General features: G+C 31.0%; 1 protein-coding gene across 2 annotated transcripts in view; it reads right to left on the reverse strand.

The window, feature by feature from the left end:
• Positions 1-4,708: 4,708 nt before the first annotated feature.
• Positions 4,709-19,520, reverse strand: part of LOC129953908 (cysteine-rich motor neuron 1 protein-like) — a 354,433-nt gene continuing 339,621 nt past the window's right edge. The window contains exons 1-2 of one of the 2 annotated variants that reach the window (XM_056067448.1): positions 12,297-12,455; positions 4,709-6,567 (exon numbers count right to left, since the gene is read on the reverse strand). In XM_056067448.1, the coding sequence (XP_055923423.1) occupies positions 5,270-6,430 (1,161 nt within the window). In that variant the 5' untranslated portion in view covers positions 6,431-6,567; positions 12,297-12,455 and the 3' untranslated portion in view covers positions 4,709-5,269. Of the gene's footprint in view, positions 6,568-12,296; positions 12,456-19,520 lie in introns of those variants that run through there. The other variant, XM_056067447.1, reaches the window with a different exon arrangement.

The raw sequence follows: 19,520 nt of genomic DNA on the forward strand, positions 1-19,520 counted from the left end.
CTTGAAAATCTGGCTGGTTATATTTTCCACAGGTTACTAGTCGAAACGTTCGCCCAACAAACCAATCAACGAGATGTCTTACCGACTTCGTGTTTGAGCCACGTTAGTGAAAGTGGTTTGCATATGAATAAGTTAGACACAATATTCATGTCTTTTCATGGTGAAGATATTGTTATATGCAACAACTATCTTAAAAATCTTTTGGATTTGGCGGAGGATGTTGCAGTAGACACCAAAATAAAAACTTTATTTTTCTGAGCCCGAATGTACTTTCGAATAAGAACTCTAAACCGGGCAATAATTTAAAGCACAAAATCATAAAAAAGAAAATTTAATAAAATAATAACATAAACATCAATTTGGTATCTTTTCTTTTGAATTTATTTCTTTTTGTTTACATTTTCAGCACTTTTTTCAATTGATTATCTTATCGATAGATACTTATACTCAATTATACTTATTCACACTAACAGGCGTATTTTATGAAAACAATAACATATTATTTTAATAACAAATTAATTTTAATAACAAATTATAACAAATTATACCAAAATTTACTTTTTTTGATAAATTCAATCATTTACACACCGCGTTACTACAACAAACTGTCTCTTGTGACGTACGTGAGCAGAAAATCGAAAAATGAAATAGCAGCTGTCGTAATCTTCAATTATTCATTCATTGTCTAACCAGTACTCACTGATAAATCCAAGACTTACGACTGCCTCCTAAACTCAATGAAATCAGCTTGAGTACCTTACGAAACGTGTGAGGCTGATTATGCTGATATGACTTAGATCGTTTAGATCATTAAAGAAGAACTCTCCTAGGTAACTCTTGCGTTTTCAAGCCAGAGCAGGGCATGTGCAGAGAAGATGAAGAACTGTTTCCTCCTCTTCCTCGTCCAAACAGCTTCTGCAAAAGTCATTTGAGAATACGCCTGGTCACGCGGCGTGCTTTCCTATTAGACACTGTCCGGTTATGACACCAATTGTCGAGCTTATATGCGATCTGCTTAGAGATAGCAATCACCTTGAACGTTTTAAATCCAGTGTTGGGTAGATGTTTTTTGTGACCTGACACGTGGTGATGTTGTTTCACCTGGTGCCTGCCCTCCTCACAGCGTCTTACATTAGCAATAGTTTATAAGCAGCGATTGGTATGCCAGTATGTGCCAAACGTGGTAGGATGGGATGCACTGTACCGTTCCTGGCAAGTTCATATGCCTTACAGTTACCTGGAATGTCTCTATGGCCCGGCACCTAGCAAAGGTGAATATTAAGCTGTTGTTCCATCTCCATTCTGGTCCGGCAGATTTAAAAGGTTTGAGGATGTTGAGAGCCCATTGTAGCTTGTCCCTTGAGAACAGATCTATGGGATATGTTGTATTGGGACTTGAACGTATATAACTGTTGTAAGTTTCAGTAAGAGAACTGCCAGGAAAATGAGTATCCAAAGTAAGGAGCCATCTGCTTTTTTGAATCAGCTTGGCATCGCTGTATTCGTTGAAAGAATTTTCCGTAACCTAGAGGCTTCAGAAGTTTCTTTTATCGTGCCATAGAAGGATCGCCAAGAAGATCGCTTAGATTTAGTTTGTTGAAGAGTTTCCTGTATTCTTTCCTGAGCGAGTCAAGCTCTAATGCATTTATAGAAGAAAATAGCAATGGAAGTAACGGTAAGAAAGCGTGAGACAAGAATCATTCTGACGAGCTACGTTCGATTGACGTTATTAAGCTGATGAAAATAATATCACCAATCATTTTAAAAGCACTTCTTTAAATACTGTCCAAAAGGCTTTAGTAAGTTACAGGATCCTCAGTTCAGAGATGGGGGTTGTATTCAAGTTTTGGTCGCATATAGGTTTTTCGCAGACAAAGAGAAACATTTCTTGCATTGTTTTAAAAAAAACCTGGACTTCTTGCGGCATTTTTGGCAACATCGCGTATGTGATAGCTTCACAAGATGTGGTTGCTGATGCACATACCTAGGATCTCGAGATTTTCAGTTTCGTCGATGTAAGTGCCATTCATAGATAGTGGCAAGGAGGGCATATTTCACTTTAACGATACAAGACAGCAGACAGAAGATCATTTATAAAAATGAGGAAAAGAGTCGGAAATAGAACAGATCCCTGGGGCACACCAGCATTTATATTATGGCTTTCAGACTTGAAACTGTCTAACACAACTTGTATTGAACGGCTCTAAAGAAAATTTCTAATCGAACGAAGAAGGAATTCGTCAATACCAAAAGCATGCATTTTCGATAAGAGAGCAAGATGCCAGACTTTATCAAAAGTCTTTAAAATATCAAATGCAATAATCTTACTTTCTCCAAAACGGTGTACAAATTTGTTCCACTGTTCGGTGGAATTAACCATGAGATCACCAGTGGATCTGTTGCTACAAAAGCCGTGCTGCTGGTCATTAAGAAGCTTTCGTTCCTCAAGATATTTCTTAAGCTGATAAATAATCAGCGTTTCAATGATCTAAGAAAGAGAAAAGGAACGTTTGTGCTATCGGTCAATAACCTGGGATCGGCTGAACTAGTGCTGATTTGCAACTACTCGGAACGAGCCCAGAAGAATAGGAAGGATGGAAAAACCTACACAGCTAGATTCGAAGAACGCTTCTTTAGAATAATAGCGGGGATACCATCCAGACCAGCGGATTTGTGAATGTGGAGATCTTTCAGTTCTTAAGATTAAAATTAACGGGTTCAAGAACTGGGAAAGCAAACGCATTCGGTTTCAATTCTATATACTACTAAAATGTTCCAACAACTTAAATGTATGCATCAGTTTAAATATTTAAGGGCGAGAGGGCGCTGAGTGAAAGTTAACAATGTCAGTATACTTACGTTTCGTCATTTTTTTAATTAGACGAGTTTTAAGTATCAAAAGATGACAGCTTTAAAAAGTGACAGCAGCTTAAATAAAATTAAAACTAAAACTCTTACCTATTGGAAACCTCTTTTCTATTTTCCAGAAAAAAAAAAAATAAAAAATAAAAAAAAACATGATTTATATTTTATAAATGACTATAAAAGTCACACTTTATTATTTTATATATGTATGTGTAGATATTTCTTGTATACTTAGTATTTACTAATGAGCTTCTTAAAAATATGATTTTTTTTTTGTTATTTAATTATGTTTTTAATTGAATCACAAATATAATATTAATTTATTTAAAAACAAAAATAATAATACACACAAAAATACCGAAGAACATAAAAATAACAATAATATTTTAATTCGTTTATAAAATTAAATTTTGTGTTTATATACAGAACAAAATAAAAAATTATCTTAATTAAAAAACAAAACATTTTACTACAAACTAATAAAAAAAACATAACTTTTCGTTCCTCAAAACTTTTTTGTTTTTAATAATTTATAATAATATTTTTCCAATCAGTCAACTTATGTATTTTTGTTTTAATCTTTCTTGCACTTATTTCATATCACTTTAATAAAAACAATTTTATTTTTTTCATTTTGTTAGTAAAATAAATTCTTATATAACTTATGTAAATAATTGTATTCAAAATGTCATCCAAAATAATATTTAAAAAATAAAAAACCAAATTAAAAATTCCTAAACATAAACTAAAAATGAAATTTTAGAAAATAATAAAAATTTTTAAATTTAGATTTTTGTTTTATTTTTTTTCTCGTTTAATTTTTCATTGATTTTTTTTATCAGATAAAATATTAAAAAAATGTATTAATATATCGATAAATTATTTATACATATTCTTTGATCGTTATAATTTATTAATTTTAGTTTAAAGATCGTGCAGTATAATTCTTTGTGAAAAATAAGCTTTTTTTCATTTTTCTTTTTATTCATTCGTCTCTCTTTAGATTTTATGTCATTGATAATAATTTTGTTTGCTTATATTTATATAAAAAAAATAGTTAACATTATAAATAAAATTTTATCACTTACTTGAATACTTCATTGGATTAATACAATACATGTTTTTTTCTTGTTTTATTTATAAATTTTAAATTAAAATTATTTTACAGAAGTTTTAAATTCATTCAAAATATTTTATTTGTATTATTATTTTTTTTATTTTATATTTTATCACATCACAATTTTAAATATATGTTTTTTTATTTTCATTTTACTTTATACATATATAGTTGTGAAATATAATGTATTTTAATAAAGTTTATAGGAAGTTTGTTTTTATGTTTATTTAAAGAGTAAAAACATCCAATAAATATGAGAAGAATAATAATTATAGAAAAAATAAAATAAGAGTTTTATGTAGAATATTAAATTTGATAATATTATATATATTTCATTTGTGACAGCATTGTTTAAATAATTAGAAAAATTTGGCAACCAGTTGGCAATAAAGATACGTTATTGATTTGTTCTTTTTTTAATTGTTAAACAACAAATTATGATAAATAACTTTAATAAAATTGAATAATAACTCATTTGACTGTACTTTGAACTAAAAACTATTTTTAGAGTCAGAAACTAAAAACTGAAAAAATATAAAATGAAGATAAAAACAAAACAAAGCCAGTGACCTATTTTGATAAGAAGGCTCAAAATATTTGATATCAAAAAATTATAAAGTAAATAAACAACTTTCACAGCTGATTTATGAATAACCAAATAAAAATCGCTGGCAAATCTATCATGTTAATTTTGTAAAAATTGATAAGATACAAATCCGAAGATAATTTGATTGAATCTGTCAAAAACAAAAATTCGTTGATAACCATTTTTAAAGCTTTAAAGCAAGGCCTGATCTGTAAAAATAGGCAAATTTCACTGGAACTTTAAAGTTATTTTCAAAAAACTGACCACAAGTTGTAGGGGAATTGTTTTGAATTTTGAAATATCGAAAATTAAAGCTGAACATTTTATTATTCAAAGGTTTCGCATTTTAAATACTTTTAAAAAATGTTTTGATAAAATATGTTTATAAGATTGATGTTGTTGCAACATAACAACAACATTGCAACATTGATTTGTTAAATTTTAAGGCAAGTAGCTAAACAAATAAAATCGCTGTCACTTAAGAAAATGAAAATCAATTAAAAAATTTAAGGAAAATAATAAAATAAATAAATAATATAAATTTAAAATAATCATACAAACAAAAATGAGTATACAAAAGTTGTTGCAACATTTTTCTATTATCAAATTGATGAAGCAACATTTAACAAAAAAAAATAGTTAAATTATAAATAATATGTATAAATTTCAGGTTTTTCTCTTAGAGCGCTGCGTAGCGTACATTAAGCCAATGTAATACTAGACGATTGACTAGACTCAGAACTTGGAATTGTTGAATAGACAAGTTTCTTTTTCTTTTGTTTTTGTGTCACAACAAATCCAATTCCAATTGTGAATATCACTAAAATAGCTGATGCAACAATGAGTACAACTATTATGTCAATTTCTTCCAACAAATTCCTGATGTCTTGAGGTTGGGTTTCGATATCAGTTGTAGTTGATGGTGGAGTTGATGTTGTTGTGAAATGTTTATCAACATCTATGGTTGTTGTTGAAGTTATAATTGGTGCCGATGTTGTTGTTGAAGTTTCAACTGGGATTTCTGTTGTTGTTGTTGTCACTGGAACTTCTTGCACTGGCATGGTTGTGGACTCGTAGTCCTCGACATCATCTGGAATTTCTGTTTCGGGAGGTGAGGAAGTTGTCGATGTAGTTGAAGATGTTGTTGGGCAGACTTTGCAACATTTTCCAGCAATTTTAATTGGATTTTCACAATCTACTGGCTTGCAATAGCTCTCCTGACACTGATTATCTCCATTTACACACTTGCATTCCTTGCAGTCGTCATCTTCAAGCCAAGTGTCACCGTTCATCTTGGGCCTATTCAAATATCCCGAGAAGCAGTTCAAAGCACTTTGGTCTTCATTTACCTCACAAACTTGCTGACAGAGTTCATGTCCAGCAAAACAATCACACTCTAGGCATTCATCTCTCCAATAAGGCGACTTTGGCTGACTTGCAATACTGCACTCCATTTCTGGAACACACTCATACTTTGGACAGCAACTTCCTGGCAAACCATGACCTTGCTCAACAACTATTGCAACATGATCCTTATGGCATTTGGGTGGATTTTGACAGGTTCGACAAACACACTGGAATTCTGGGCAACATTTTTTGATTTCATCTTCGGAATTAGACTGGCCATTAATTACCAGATCCCGTTTCCATTTTCTGTGAGGTTGATGGTGGTTGTGGTATTTGAAGAATTCCGGCTCGAAGCTTCGATAATCCCCTGGAACGATCTTTATCGCCTCTCGGCGACGATGTTGAAGACTTCGTTTTTGAAGAAGATGTAATGAAGATGACGATGGGGAGTCGGTGGTGGTTGGAAATAATGAACTTGGATATAGTTCTTCGATCTTACCATCAGCTGCAAGCATATCAAATGGATTTGCATCATTGTATTCATCATCTTCGTCTAAATTATCAGAAGCTGAAGATTTCAATTCACTGTCACTGGGGCATTCAAGCTCAGGCAAGGGGCATTGAACTTCTCTGCAATCATCTTCAATATGATCTGAAATTAGAAGAAACAAAACAATCAAATGAGTAAGGGCTTTAAAAAAGCACTTAAAAACTATAAAAAAGAAATCAGATATCAAAAAGTGTCTTAAAATTTATATCAAGCTTTAAAAGGCTGACGTAAGTGGTATGAAAGTTTAAGGGCCAGCCCATTAAAAGGGCTGGGGGTTTATAACCTTTTTTGAATACAAATAAAAGTCACATATATCTCACAGCCTCTTAATAATCTAGCACATCAAGAGCAAACAAAAAAAATCACTTCTTTATCTCGTCAAGACTTTGCTTTTCCATGGATACAAATTTCTTTGCATTTAACCCCACACTCATTTAGGCATTAGGTAGGTAGGTAGATTCCTTTGCCAAAGGCAAGTCGACAAAATTATACTACACCCAGTTTATGTATTTCGCTGATGGCCTGTGCCATAACTAATGATTATGTCACAGATTTTATGACTTCAGTCCAAAAAGCAGCCTTTAAGCATCCAGTTCGTAAAGTAAAGGGCGACTTCATCAACTCTCGCGTAATTAAAGGCCTTTTACGCATCACCAAATATGACTAACCAATGGTTTCCATGAAGACTTAACTTAACTTCTATGGATTCTTGGAATATTAACCCGCACTTGACATTGGCTTATGTTTCGTTGGTTCGGTTGTGCGTTGTTGATGTTGGTCCATAAAGTGCGACAGAGTATAGCTTTTGATACCGTCATAGGAGACACAGAGTACGGCAGCAACATCATAAAGTCATCATTTTGATGGTGCATATTGCTTCAGTGGGACGAGGTGCTTCCGGTCTTATAAACGGTCGGCGACATAAAAACTATCATCATAGGGGGTAATCGTGGGGCAGGGAGATAACACATACCTAATTCTTTTCCACTCCCATTGTATATAAGAAGTCTTAAATTTAAACCTGTTCTTCTGAAAAGTGATAAAGGTTTTTATTATATCTTTACATCTTAGGCACATTTGACATTTGACGTTTTGCAACGTGATGTATACCAGTAGCTTTTTTTTATGCGAATTAAGTTTATGCGACGCACTTCCAACCATAAAACAGTTGAATGCAATAACAATCATATAAACGATAAATAGATGGCGTTGCTATACGAATATAGTACGTATATATACATAGAAGACAACACTGACAACTGGATTAGAACATGCCTGTTGTGTAGCCTCCTTTTGTAAGATTAGAATCGAAGGCCATAAAAATGTGAGGGTGGGATTACTAAACTTAACAAAAACACTTTATTGCTAAGAAGTTGCCATAATATAATGTTTATATAAGAGTATAGTATTATTTTATATTATGTAGTATATAGTAGTAGCAGACAGTAAAAACGGTGTTTGAATGAATGGTTGATTATATTTATGGCGTTTATAGTAATGGCATTGAATTTTGTCGTTTGTCGTTTGTTGTTTTTTTTTTTTTTTGTTGATAGAAACTCACAGACCATTTAACATCGTTTTAACGGTTCAACTGTGTTTTTATCTAAATTATAGGATGAAGGTGTGTTGTGCTTATCATTATCAGTCCTAAAGTGTGGATATTTTTGGCAAATGATTTTGTGAAAAAAACATCATTATTTTTGAGATAAATAATAATTGACTGATTAGAAGTTATATTTATGGAATTTATTCTTGCAAAAACAAAACAAACTGTTTGTCTGGTCTGGATAGAAATGTAAAATTATACTTTAATTAGCAAAACTGAAGACCTTAAATCAATAATTTCCGGTCTATTGTAAGGAATTAGCTTTATGAATGATACATCTTAATATTAGTTTTGTCACATTTTCATTGGAATATAATTTGTCTGTGCCATGATGTTGCTCTGACTTCCATCATTCGAGATTACTGCATGAACACTTTCTTTACTCTCTTTAATAAGTTTTAGAACAAATTTCGAAAACAGTTTGATTTTGTACGTTTAGTAAAAAAATGTTATGATATTGTAAAGCCTTTTCATTTAGGGCGTTTTATTTTAAATATGGCGCTATTTTCACAAGTAAAACTGGAACAAACCAAACCATTTTTAGGTTATCTTAAAGCGTTTCCTCAATCGGAAATATTGATGGACAAATTTGAGCTGTTGGCAAAAGTTTTGGTTGTGAAGAATAAATTTCTAGCCATGTTGTCTAAAACTCATCCTTGTCAATCTTAGGAATTAGGAACGTAAATTATTTTCATTACAACCAACTTGTGTCGTATCTGTACTGATTGGATTCTTGAAGTTCATCAAAAAAGTAACACTTTGGAAGCTTGTTACTAATCAGAATTATGGCATTTGGGGCTTTAAAATTACAAGAATGTTTTCGTGTTTTATTAAAAAAGTTGTTTGTTAAATTATTTTAAAAAAAATAAAAATTATCAACAATATTTTGCATTTATGGTGAAATAGTTTGATTTATTGATATTTTAGTTAACGAGATATTTAGTCGAGAACCGATTTTTACAAATCTTACTATTTTTTGCAGATTCAAATTTTGTGTGAAAAAACTGACTGTTGGATTTTTTATAAGAAATTAACTGAATGTCGAAAACAATAAGTTGTGTGAGATTAAGATTTTTCTCAATATTTTTCTGAATATTAAAAACATCATTTCATATAAGATAAAATTAGTTGAAAGCCATAATCTCAAATTTTTGAAAAGATATTTACGTCAAAAAACAATTTTTACCAACTTTTGTTAATTTTTTTTTTGGGTTTTAAATTTTGTGTACAAAAACTTTCAATTCGATTCTTTTAAAAGTTTTTCTGAATTTGTCAACAATATTTTTTTTAAGATAAAATTAGTTTAAAACCAATATATCAAAGTTTTAAGAAGATATTTGAGTTGACAACCAATTTTTAACAACTTTTATAAATATTTTTTTAGGTTTTTATTTGTTGTAGAAAAACTGTCAATGCGATTTTTCTTAAAAGTGTTCCTGTTGTTGAAAACATATTGCTTATAAGTTAAAATTAGTTGGAAGTAATAATCTTAAATATTTGAAAAGATATTTGAGTCGATATCTTTATTTTTGTACAGAAACTGTCAATTAGATTTTTCTCAAAATTTTTCAGAATATTGTAAAAAATATTTGTTATAAGATAAATAAGTTAAAAGCCTTAATCTCAAGTTTTTGAAAAGATATTTGAGTCGAAATTCAGTTTTTAACAACTTTGAGTAAAGTCTTTTTTAGGTTTTTATTTTTTATAAAAAAACTGTCAATTAAATTTTTTAAAAATGTTATCAGATGTCAAAAACATTATTGCTCGTTGCACAAAATTGTTTTGGAGATGAAATCATATTTTAGTCGTAAAATTTTGAAGGTGACAAAATTTTTTTTTCTGTTTTTTGTTTTTTTTTTTTTATTTTTGATTTATATGCTGGTTTGGTATCACGTTACAATACATAATACAAAAAATTTAATTTAAGTCTCTAGCGTTATTGGATCATGAGATATTTAGGGTTAACCAAAATGTTCACCTTTTTTTTAAACTGCTATGGTAAAAAAAACACCCACGCAATTTTCTTGAGAGCCCTTTCTGCATCTTTTTGCCTTTTTATCAGTATAACAAAATTTACGTACGTACATACATACGGAGGACTCTCGACTACTCGACTCTAGGGACCTTGACGCCGAGAAATGTCAAAATTTTCAATTTGACAAATCGGATCCATTACAATAACTTCCTATGGGAACTTAAAAATGTTTGGGTTATCAGAACTTATAAACCCTTTCCAGAAATGATATGTTTTTGAACAAATAAACTATTATTTAAAACTTAGCGTTTTACGATAGTTACCAATATTTTATATTCTTAAAATGTACCAATTCATAAGCTTTTTGAAATTTGTAATCCTTACCTACGTTAGGTCTTTCAAAAATTTGCAAATTAAATTTTCTTGAAAATTGTACAGTCAAACACGTCTTAATTATGAAAGTTCTTTCAAAAAAAAACATCAAAGCAAACAAGTCTAAAAAAGACAATGAACCTATAAATTTGACATCTCAATGCCTGAGAACTCATATGGATTTCAAAAATAAACTATATGATTAAAGTGTATCCATTTTGTGATTCCTATCTTTAGTAGAATGTTAATTAGATGCCAAGATCATTTAAAATATTAGACAAATTATCTTTTAAAATAAGCAAGTTGCTTTTACATTTTCCTTGGTAGTCTTAAATTTTGAACATTTGTTTTAAAGGAATCAACACTTTTAGTTTCCTTTTTTTCACGTCGATTTTTATCGAACATTTAAAAAATAATATTTTAGCTTTTTATGTCGTATAAACGTACGTTGCGTCGATTGAAATGGTCCATAGGCTTTAACTCTTGAATCAGTTTGATCTTGTATGGGTGTTCGTGTTAACCAAGATCCTTACGCAAAATACGTTTTAAAATGGTCTCAGCGATGCCGAAGACCGAAGATTGGAGTTGATGCTTTTAGAGTTTTGGTCACTGACTTCAAATTTTGGTAGAAAATATATATGATTTGCAGACGTTTTTCGTTAATGTACTTTGCCATGATAATAATACTGGCGCAGTATTTTAAACAACCTCTTGATAAGGGTGTAACATTTTACAATTTTGCAATTTGCTAAGTATTCAGCAATTATTTACAAAGAGAGTCTAAAATTTAAACATTTCTTTTCGTTTTGCAATAAATTGATGATTGGCTTTTATTAAAAATCGAAAATTCAAACATGTCTAAAAAGTGACAGTTCATTAAAGTTAACAAAGAAAATAGCCTTAAACAGACCAATTATTTGGAATTCCGAACTGTTGAATGGAGCATTCAATCCACTGCTCTTATAAGAACACTTCTACCAGATGTCGTATGAATTTAGCAAATTGCTATAGTTAAAGTAGCCATTCTGTGATTTTAGCCTCAGCAAAATGTTAAGAAATAGTAAGATGTTAAAATCGTTTAAAATTAGGTAAATTATCTTTTAAAATTTTTAAATTGCGTCACTGAGTTTAATAAATTAAATGACAGTGACAATTCGATGATTAGTAAAAGGGTACGTTCATAAATTAAATCCAGATTTGTCAAGTTAAAAATGCGTCTAAAGAGTTCAAGCAACATTATAATCATTTGTGTTTTCAAAAATAATACTTGTCTTCATTTGGCACGTGCGATTGCGATCAATTTTTGCAATCTATTTTCAAATTGTAATATGCTATCCTGATTTCGATGTTCTTTAAATTAAGTGCCCCACATATCACAAATAACATATTGCAACGTTTTTTACTTTTGATGCATTAAGAATAAAATAAAAATATATCATGAGCACTGATACCATCTCCATTTGATGTGTACCGCCATTAACTAACAGACGCCGCCGCTCGATGTCGCTGCCATTGCCGGCAATCTATCTTCAATATAATCGAAAACCATTCAGAAGTGACTTTTATTATTATTTTAAGGCAACACATCACACCAAATACACACATATTTATCAAAAGCTACCGCTTTTTGTAATTTTCCAATCAAATTCCACTAATTCCCCAATTATTTAATAACTTACTGACTGCGACTGCAACATTCAATAAAAATATACAAAAGGAACGTCTGAATTTAACTGAATTTACCCAATTAACAGCATGTACGATTGAAATCAAAAATTACTTGACTGCATTGCCAATTATTATACCCCAATCATCTTATTTTATACCCCCTCTGTCTTTCAAATGCTGTAAGCGCACTTTCAATTTTATTATGCTTACTTGACGGAGTTGAAGTCGGTACGGTTTTGGTTCCGTTCCGTTCGATCGTTGCCGTATTGATTGCAAGAAACTAGTGCAGTGTGCCTGAAGTTATTTTTCTCTCATTGTCATGTCCTCATAATAATAAAATAAAAATAAAAAATTCTTCCACTCCTTCGACTTACAACACGTCATCAACGGGAGCAGACACAACCGCATGACATTCACTTGAAATGAAATTGCATTAAAAAAATAAAAATATAAAAAATAACTATAAACTGACACTTACTGACAATATGCGGGGCTTGGCTTTATATGCTGTGGCATGCAGTTCGATGATGTTGCATAGCATGAGGCCAATACGAGCTGAATTGAAATCGAAATAAAATTGAAATACTTCTGACTGACTACCGATGACGTGACGGACGCAATTGACGAGACCAACCGACTGCGACGTTAAGCAAGCAAAGCTACTTGTTTGATAGTATAAATATATAGCTGCGGGGGCAATTGTCATTTTGACATGTGTCACTTTGATCTTGATTGCCGTCGTTTTCGTTGTCGTTGTCTATGCTGTTGCACATTCAATATGGATTCCATCCCGTTCTCTCTGTGTGTCAAATTTAAACGATTCAACATGATTTTTATATTTTAGTTTGACGTCAAATTGTTATTGCGTGTGCTGCCGTTACCATTGCCATATGCTATTGTGGTGGCACAAAATGGGTGCAATAAATGCTATCAACTTTAAAGCACGATCGATTGTACAAAGTCCATTTTATTTGCTTTTTAGATGAAGTGTGTTTTGAGAATTTAAAAAAAAAAACATAGAACAACATTTTTGTATTAATTCAACATGAGTGAGCACCTTTAGAATTAAGTCAATGTTTAACATTTTGTGACAGAAAGCATAAGTGAAATAAGACTTAGGTCAACATAATAGCAAGTATTTTAATTCTTATGGACGAGAACACAAAAATCGTAATAAAGTACTCAAATGTACAGGGTATTTCAATAAGAAAAGGTTTAATTTTTATACTGATAAAAGAATATTTTTTAGAATAAGGTCGAGAAGATACTTCATGACCGACGGAAACGCAAGTGTTTAAATTTTGCATGATGTAACATCAAAATATTCACTATTTTTGTAGTGAATTTTAACAATTTTAATACATTGTTGTGGGGTGCGTTGTTCCATTTTTAGTAATGGCTGTACTTTACCTTGTCAAATGTCAAAAGATTTAAATCTTCAAAAGTGACAGATGTCAAAGTCTAGGGATATTCAATATTAAAATTCTATATTTAAAAGCAAGTTAGATATTCCTAGACCGAGGGTCATATAGTGACATTGTAATGGAAAGTCTTTTGTGGAACAGTGAATAGTTTTTTTTTTATTCACTCTCCGACCAGAACGATGGGAATTTATACGCACTTTTGAGAAGAAAAACATTTATCATATTGCGACCAACTCATTTTAATTTATTTGGAGAAGAGTTTTAATTTAATTTATTCATTTTGAATTTTGATATTAAAAACAAACGGCTGGTGGCTGTCAACCAAAATGTCAAAATCTATCGGTTTGGTATCAACAGAATCTATAACTTTTCAGTGATACCAAATTGAAATACCATTTATTAGACATACACACTAAAAAACTTGTTTGTGAGTTAGCTCTGAATTCCGGATTAACTACCCCTGGGCTTAACTTGGGACTTAACTCAGGACTGACAAATTGTCTTTTTAGAGTCTTAAATTTAACGACTTTTGAGTTAAGAGCTGATTTATTTTAGATTTTGTTCTAAATTTATCATTTCTTGCTTTCCCAATTTGGATTTAATCATTTAAACACCTTCAAGCATCCCTCGGAGACATTGGTGTGTTGAAGAGAATTAAAATTTCAACGAGTAGGTGGGTTTGAAATGCTACCCTCAGGATTTTAAATGGAAACAAAATTAATCCTTCCGTGTAAACCAACTCAAAACCATTATATTCACAGACAAACCGAAAACAGTCATTTTTTCATTTCCAGCTGGACTATGTAAATTTAAATTAAAATATTTCTGGATGATGACTATGCATGTGTTTTTATTTTATTATTATTTGTTTTATTTTTCCGTTCTCTTTTTATTAAACAAAAGGTTCCTTCCGCCGAAATGGTGGTCGGAAATGAATATATCGTTGTTGTTGTTATTTTTCTTTTTTTATGACTGCAACATGGTAAATCTGATTTTGGCCATTTTCATTGTTGATTCGCACTCAATGTATATTTTTACAACAATAAAAATTGAATACCTTCCGAATATATGTAATGTAGGTAGGTTTAATATTCTCCTAGAGGGTGTTCACATACATTTATCCTTCTGTATCCTGCCGTGATGTGTTTCACTTGTTAATCTCCATTGCGGCCATATTGGCCGTTTATTGTTCATAATTGATATGAAAACATTACATCAATTCAAAAACTTTTACATCGCATAGTGTCCTGATCATAAAAATGTATATCAAAGAGGTAAAAACATAAAAGTCTCTTCTGATGCCTGATGGTATAAATATGGAAAGAAAGGAATTTAGCCGAAGGAAATTATTGCAGATGCTTCTGATTTTCAGATATCGAATATTAATTTTTTTGTTGCGGTTCGAATTTTAATTACTTTTGGGAAAGTTTATTAAAAAGAAGAAAACAACAAATTGAAAGGTAGGAATGGTAATGCAAAGAAGTTTAACATGAATAATTCTTTCTGTTGGGTTTAATTTTATGTAATGTTTGTTTTGTTTTTTCTTCAGAATTTTAAGATATCTCACAGAGGTTAAGGGCAAAAGAAGATCCTTAAAATATTAAAAATATCAAAACTTTTTGGTTGTAATAAAAGGGCTCTCTTCATTTAACAAACAAACCTGTCTGACCTCTGATTCAGGATTTAACCTAAAAAAATATAAAATTCAACAAATATTTAGGCATTTTTTAAAACGACACATTAAAAAAAAAACACTAAATAAATATTCAAACAAATTTTCATTTTTTGAATATAAATTCCCCTTTAGACTCCGTTCACATGAATAATTCAATTTTATGACAGAAAAAAAAGAAACAAAAACTCTGATGAAATTTTCACCTCTTGTTTTACTGTTTTAGGCATCAAAACGTTAAATTGATAACCAAAATATATCCATTTTCCAATATAAAATCAAATAAGAAAATTTAAAAATATTCAAATTCAAGCCAAATTTTTCATAAATATCTTTGCAAAAATATATAAATACAAAGTTGTAGTTGTATATCTACACACGTAGCAACTTTTGGTGTAGGTATGTGGATAGGAAGGCATGTGTATGTTTAAAATATATAAATTCCAATCGATTTGCAATCCCAACGAGGGAATACCCTGATCCATTTAAAATTGCCAAAATAAAATCTTCTTTTTTTTCGGTCCACCAGTGTTTATTTTTTCCGCGTTCTCTTGACAGTAGGAAAAAACACAATTTAGTTGGAATTCAATTCAACCAAAAAATGCATTAAAATGTGTTTGTCATTGTTTCAGATCATCTGACATAAACGCTTTAAACAAGTGACGTTTAAAAACCATTAAACTGACATAATAAATAAGTTAAACAAAATGAAACATAACTTGCGCATTTATCGATTTATCGAACAGATCTATTTTTATAAACATTTCATGAGAATATTGTCAAACTGTTTTGAGCACACCAATCAGCTGTCAAATTGTGTACATTCAAAAAGTGCTGCCAGTAGATCAACAAGTAAGCATTTTTGCAAGTAATACAGCTGTTTCTTTTTAAATTATATGTTAATTTGACTGTGGTAGCTGGTTAACGTTTGAAATTTTTATAGAAATCAGGTCCGTTGAACGAAATGAGTTATTGTACGCTTAAACAATAGTTGGTAAATGTTGAAACTATCGCAAGTTTCAACGTAAATAAAACACCTATGAATAAAACATTTCTATTTAAGATATTTCTTTTTTAATATAATGTTTGAACATTGACATTATGTGTGAAACACTACGTCATTTAAATGAACACCACGCGAATTGTTTCGAGCTTATTTTCGGGACTTTTTGACACAAAAAAATGCAGCGGTGTCAAATGACTTTGCAACCCAGTTGATATCGCCACGACGAGAAATAACGTGGCCAGCAAATGTCTCTTGCCATAAAGCCATATTCACTCGAGTTTTGTGGCACGTATTCTTCAATAGCATGCAAAAAAAGTCAGTTATCATATAACCATAACGCTCCGAATTAACGGTGATAGTAGTTTTTGAAGACATAAAGTCTAATCACACCTCTGGACTAATGAGTGCACAAAACAGTGATTTTTTGTGGATGTAATGGCCTTATTTTGAAGTACCCGTAGCGTGATGGTTAGTGCTTTGGACTGTCATGCAAGGGGTCTTGGATTCAATCCCTATCTGTGCCACCTAACTTTTTTCACGGTTACTGCCTTTTGCGAGGAATTGACAAATCCTCCAAGATTAATTCTTGTCATGAAAAGTGCTTTCTCAAACTTGCCGTTCGGATTCGGCTTGAAAATGTAGGTCTCTTCCATCTCTGACAATATTACTCGCACACAGGAATGGTTGAGAGTTGTAAGTCACTAGGTCCTGCTGTTAGTAAGTTTGTAAAAAAAGTTAGTGAGTTTAGTCTGAGGAGAATTCTGTAAATTTGTTACTGAGTCATGTTAACCGACTTTCTATTCACTTTTAAGATCGATCTTTATGGCAAAAAATTTGCAAATCATATTAACCACTCTTTGCGATGTCAATTTGTACTTTTAAAAACCTAATTTCCTAATTTTTTCATTTTTAAAAAGGAACGTAGCCCACTCTTTATTAACGATTCGATTTTCATTATTTAAATTTATCGAAAAGATCAATCTGTTTGTGCTCATAAGGAAAATGTCAAAATGCTCAGAGTACACTTAGCACCTGTCAAATGTAATGTTATAAGAAAAAGTGATGCCAAAACTTTAATCAAATTGTTATATATGATAGAATAAAGAAAGACTAGTTTAAAAAGAAAGAAAGTGAATGAAACACTTTTGTTCGTGAGAATTTGAAAGAACAAACTGGGATATTAAACTGAGGAACCTTCCTTATAAAATTAATATGCCTGAGATTTATCGGAAAAATGAACATGCTTATTTCGTAGTTTGAAAATATGTCCACATCTGACGTATAATTTTCCCACTGTTTGTTGTGTCTATTTAAAATAATCCCCACGACCAATGTAGCTATGCTTTTATAAAAATTGCAACTAAGTGCATATTTTAATCGCAAGGGGATTGATCAATCTAAAACTTAGCATCGAACTGAAATTTAAACAAAAAATAAAAAAAAAGTGAAAATATCCCAAATACGATAGCAAAATGGTAAATATAATAAAAAAAAACTTTCCCTCCCCCTCCTCCCACTCACATTAGCCAATTTGTATGTTCCTGGTAGAGAGTCAAAAACAGAAAATAAAACGAAGAAAAAAAGGAAAATTGAAAAATGCAATGAGCACAATTTTTTGATCCTTTCTATCATCCTCGTCCTAAATCATGATTGTTTAGTTTCTTTCGGTATTTTTTTCCTGCTTTTCTATTTTGTTTCCTTTACCCACTTTTTGGCTTAAACATGAAACGATTAAATTGGAATCAATGAACCAAAGAGAAGAAGAAGCAAATAAAATTGAAAAAAAAAAAACAAAAACTAAATCCACTTAGCTCTCAATTACTTTTGGTATGATTAAGAATAAAAAAAGAAAAATCAAACACCCACTTTTCGTGGAGTCATGAAGTTTGTCCTGCCACTAGTTTCATCCACTTATGGTAAGGATGGTGGTACCGTAACAATCTCCTTTCTAACCAAACAAAGATATGTACAAATACATTCATACAAACTGACATTAGAAGCAAACCAAAGCAAAGCAAAGCAAGGCAACGCAGTCAGTATGATGTTGATTGATTGCTTCTTACTTCTTAGTGCGGTTTATGTGTCAAAATGTCTATCTGGTACAATAATTGAGGGGTGAAATTGTTTTTAGTGGTAATACGGTCGATGAACGTGAAGCGAAGTGAAGTGAGTTGACTTTGATTTTTCAAGAAAACGTTTACAAGTCAAATCAAAGTCATCAACTGGTCAACTTTGGTTTGAAATAGAAAGGAAGTTTATTTTCTTTCTCTCTCCCTCTCTTCTTGCTTTTGCTTCTTTTAAGATTTGATGTGATTTGTATGTTTGACAGGCACTATGACTTTTGGATTTGAGTTGTCTTTGAGAAAGTTAAAAGACGATTACCAGACATGGCTAGGAAGATAAATAGGTAGGCAGCTGTGAAACTGCATGAATTGACAAATCGTTTGATAATCGGAAAAAGTAAATAAAATACTTAAAAACTTCGAAGAACTTTGAACTGCGAAGTGTCAAAAATTAACACCAGTATAACTTTAACAGAATTAATCGTAAAAAATAAGGATATGCTGTGATGATTTAATCTCGATGTGGTGAATTTGTCTAGAGTTTTTAATTGGGACTTGACAGCCATGAACTTTAGCCAATTGCTGAGCTATTAATGTCAATGGTGGTGGGGGAATTAAGAAAATTTGATTAAAAAAACTTCGATTCAGTAATGCCAATCTCCTGGCTATCCTGGAAATGTGGATTATTAGATAACTTATTGAACGTGTTGAATACCTAAATTCAGCTGTTTACAAAAGGCACACAACATTTAGATTTTATAATAAAAAATGATTGTAAAATAACAATTTCAATATATAACTTTTATAATTCACAACATTATAACAACATACAAATATGAAGTTAATGGTCGTGTTCCTTCAAATGCAACCATATGTTGAATCAGCTGTTCTGTCAGATACCCACATACATCAAAAATTGTTGTATATCTTTGGGTTTGTTTTTTGACATCCTAGGTGTTTTGGATCAAATGTTCTCTAATACGTAAAACATTAACAAAAAGGTGTTTGGAGACCCTATCTATCAGAGATTGAAATTTTAAGGGTGATGGAACACTTTTTACTTCTTTGTTGATGAAAATGATTTGATGACTTATTTAAAATTTAATTAGACTCACTTAAAAATGGTATTGGAATCTGAAAATGGTAACATTAGGACCATCAGCAGAGTTGATCTTCAATATTTGAAAAAAAAATGCTGTTTACACCACAATGTAAATTAAACTAATAGTCTACTTTAGTTAGAAAAAGACGTCAAATATTATATAAAAA

The sequence above is a fragment of the Eupeodes corollae genome, chromosome 1 (genome assembly GCF_945859685.1).
Source record: "Eupeodes corollae chromosome 1, idEupCoro1.1, whole genome shotgun sequence".
Classification (NCBI taxonomy): Eukaryota; Metazoa; Arthropoda; class Insecta; order Diptera; family Syrphidae; genus Eupeodes; species Eupeodes corollae.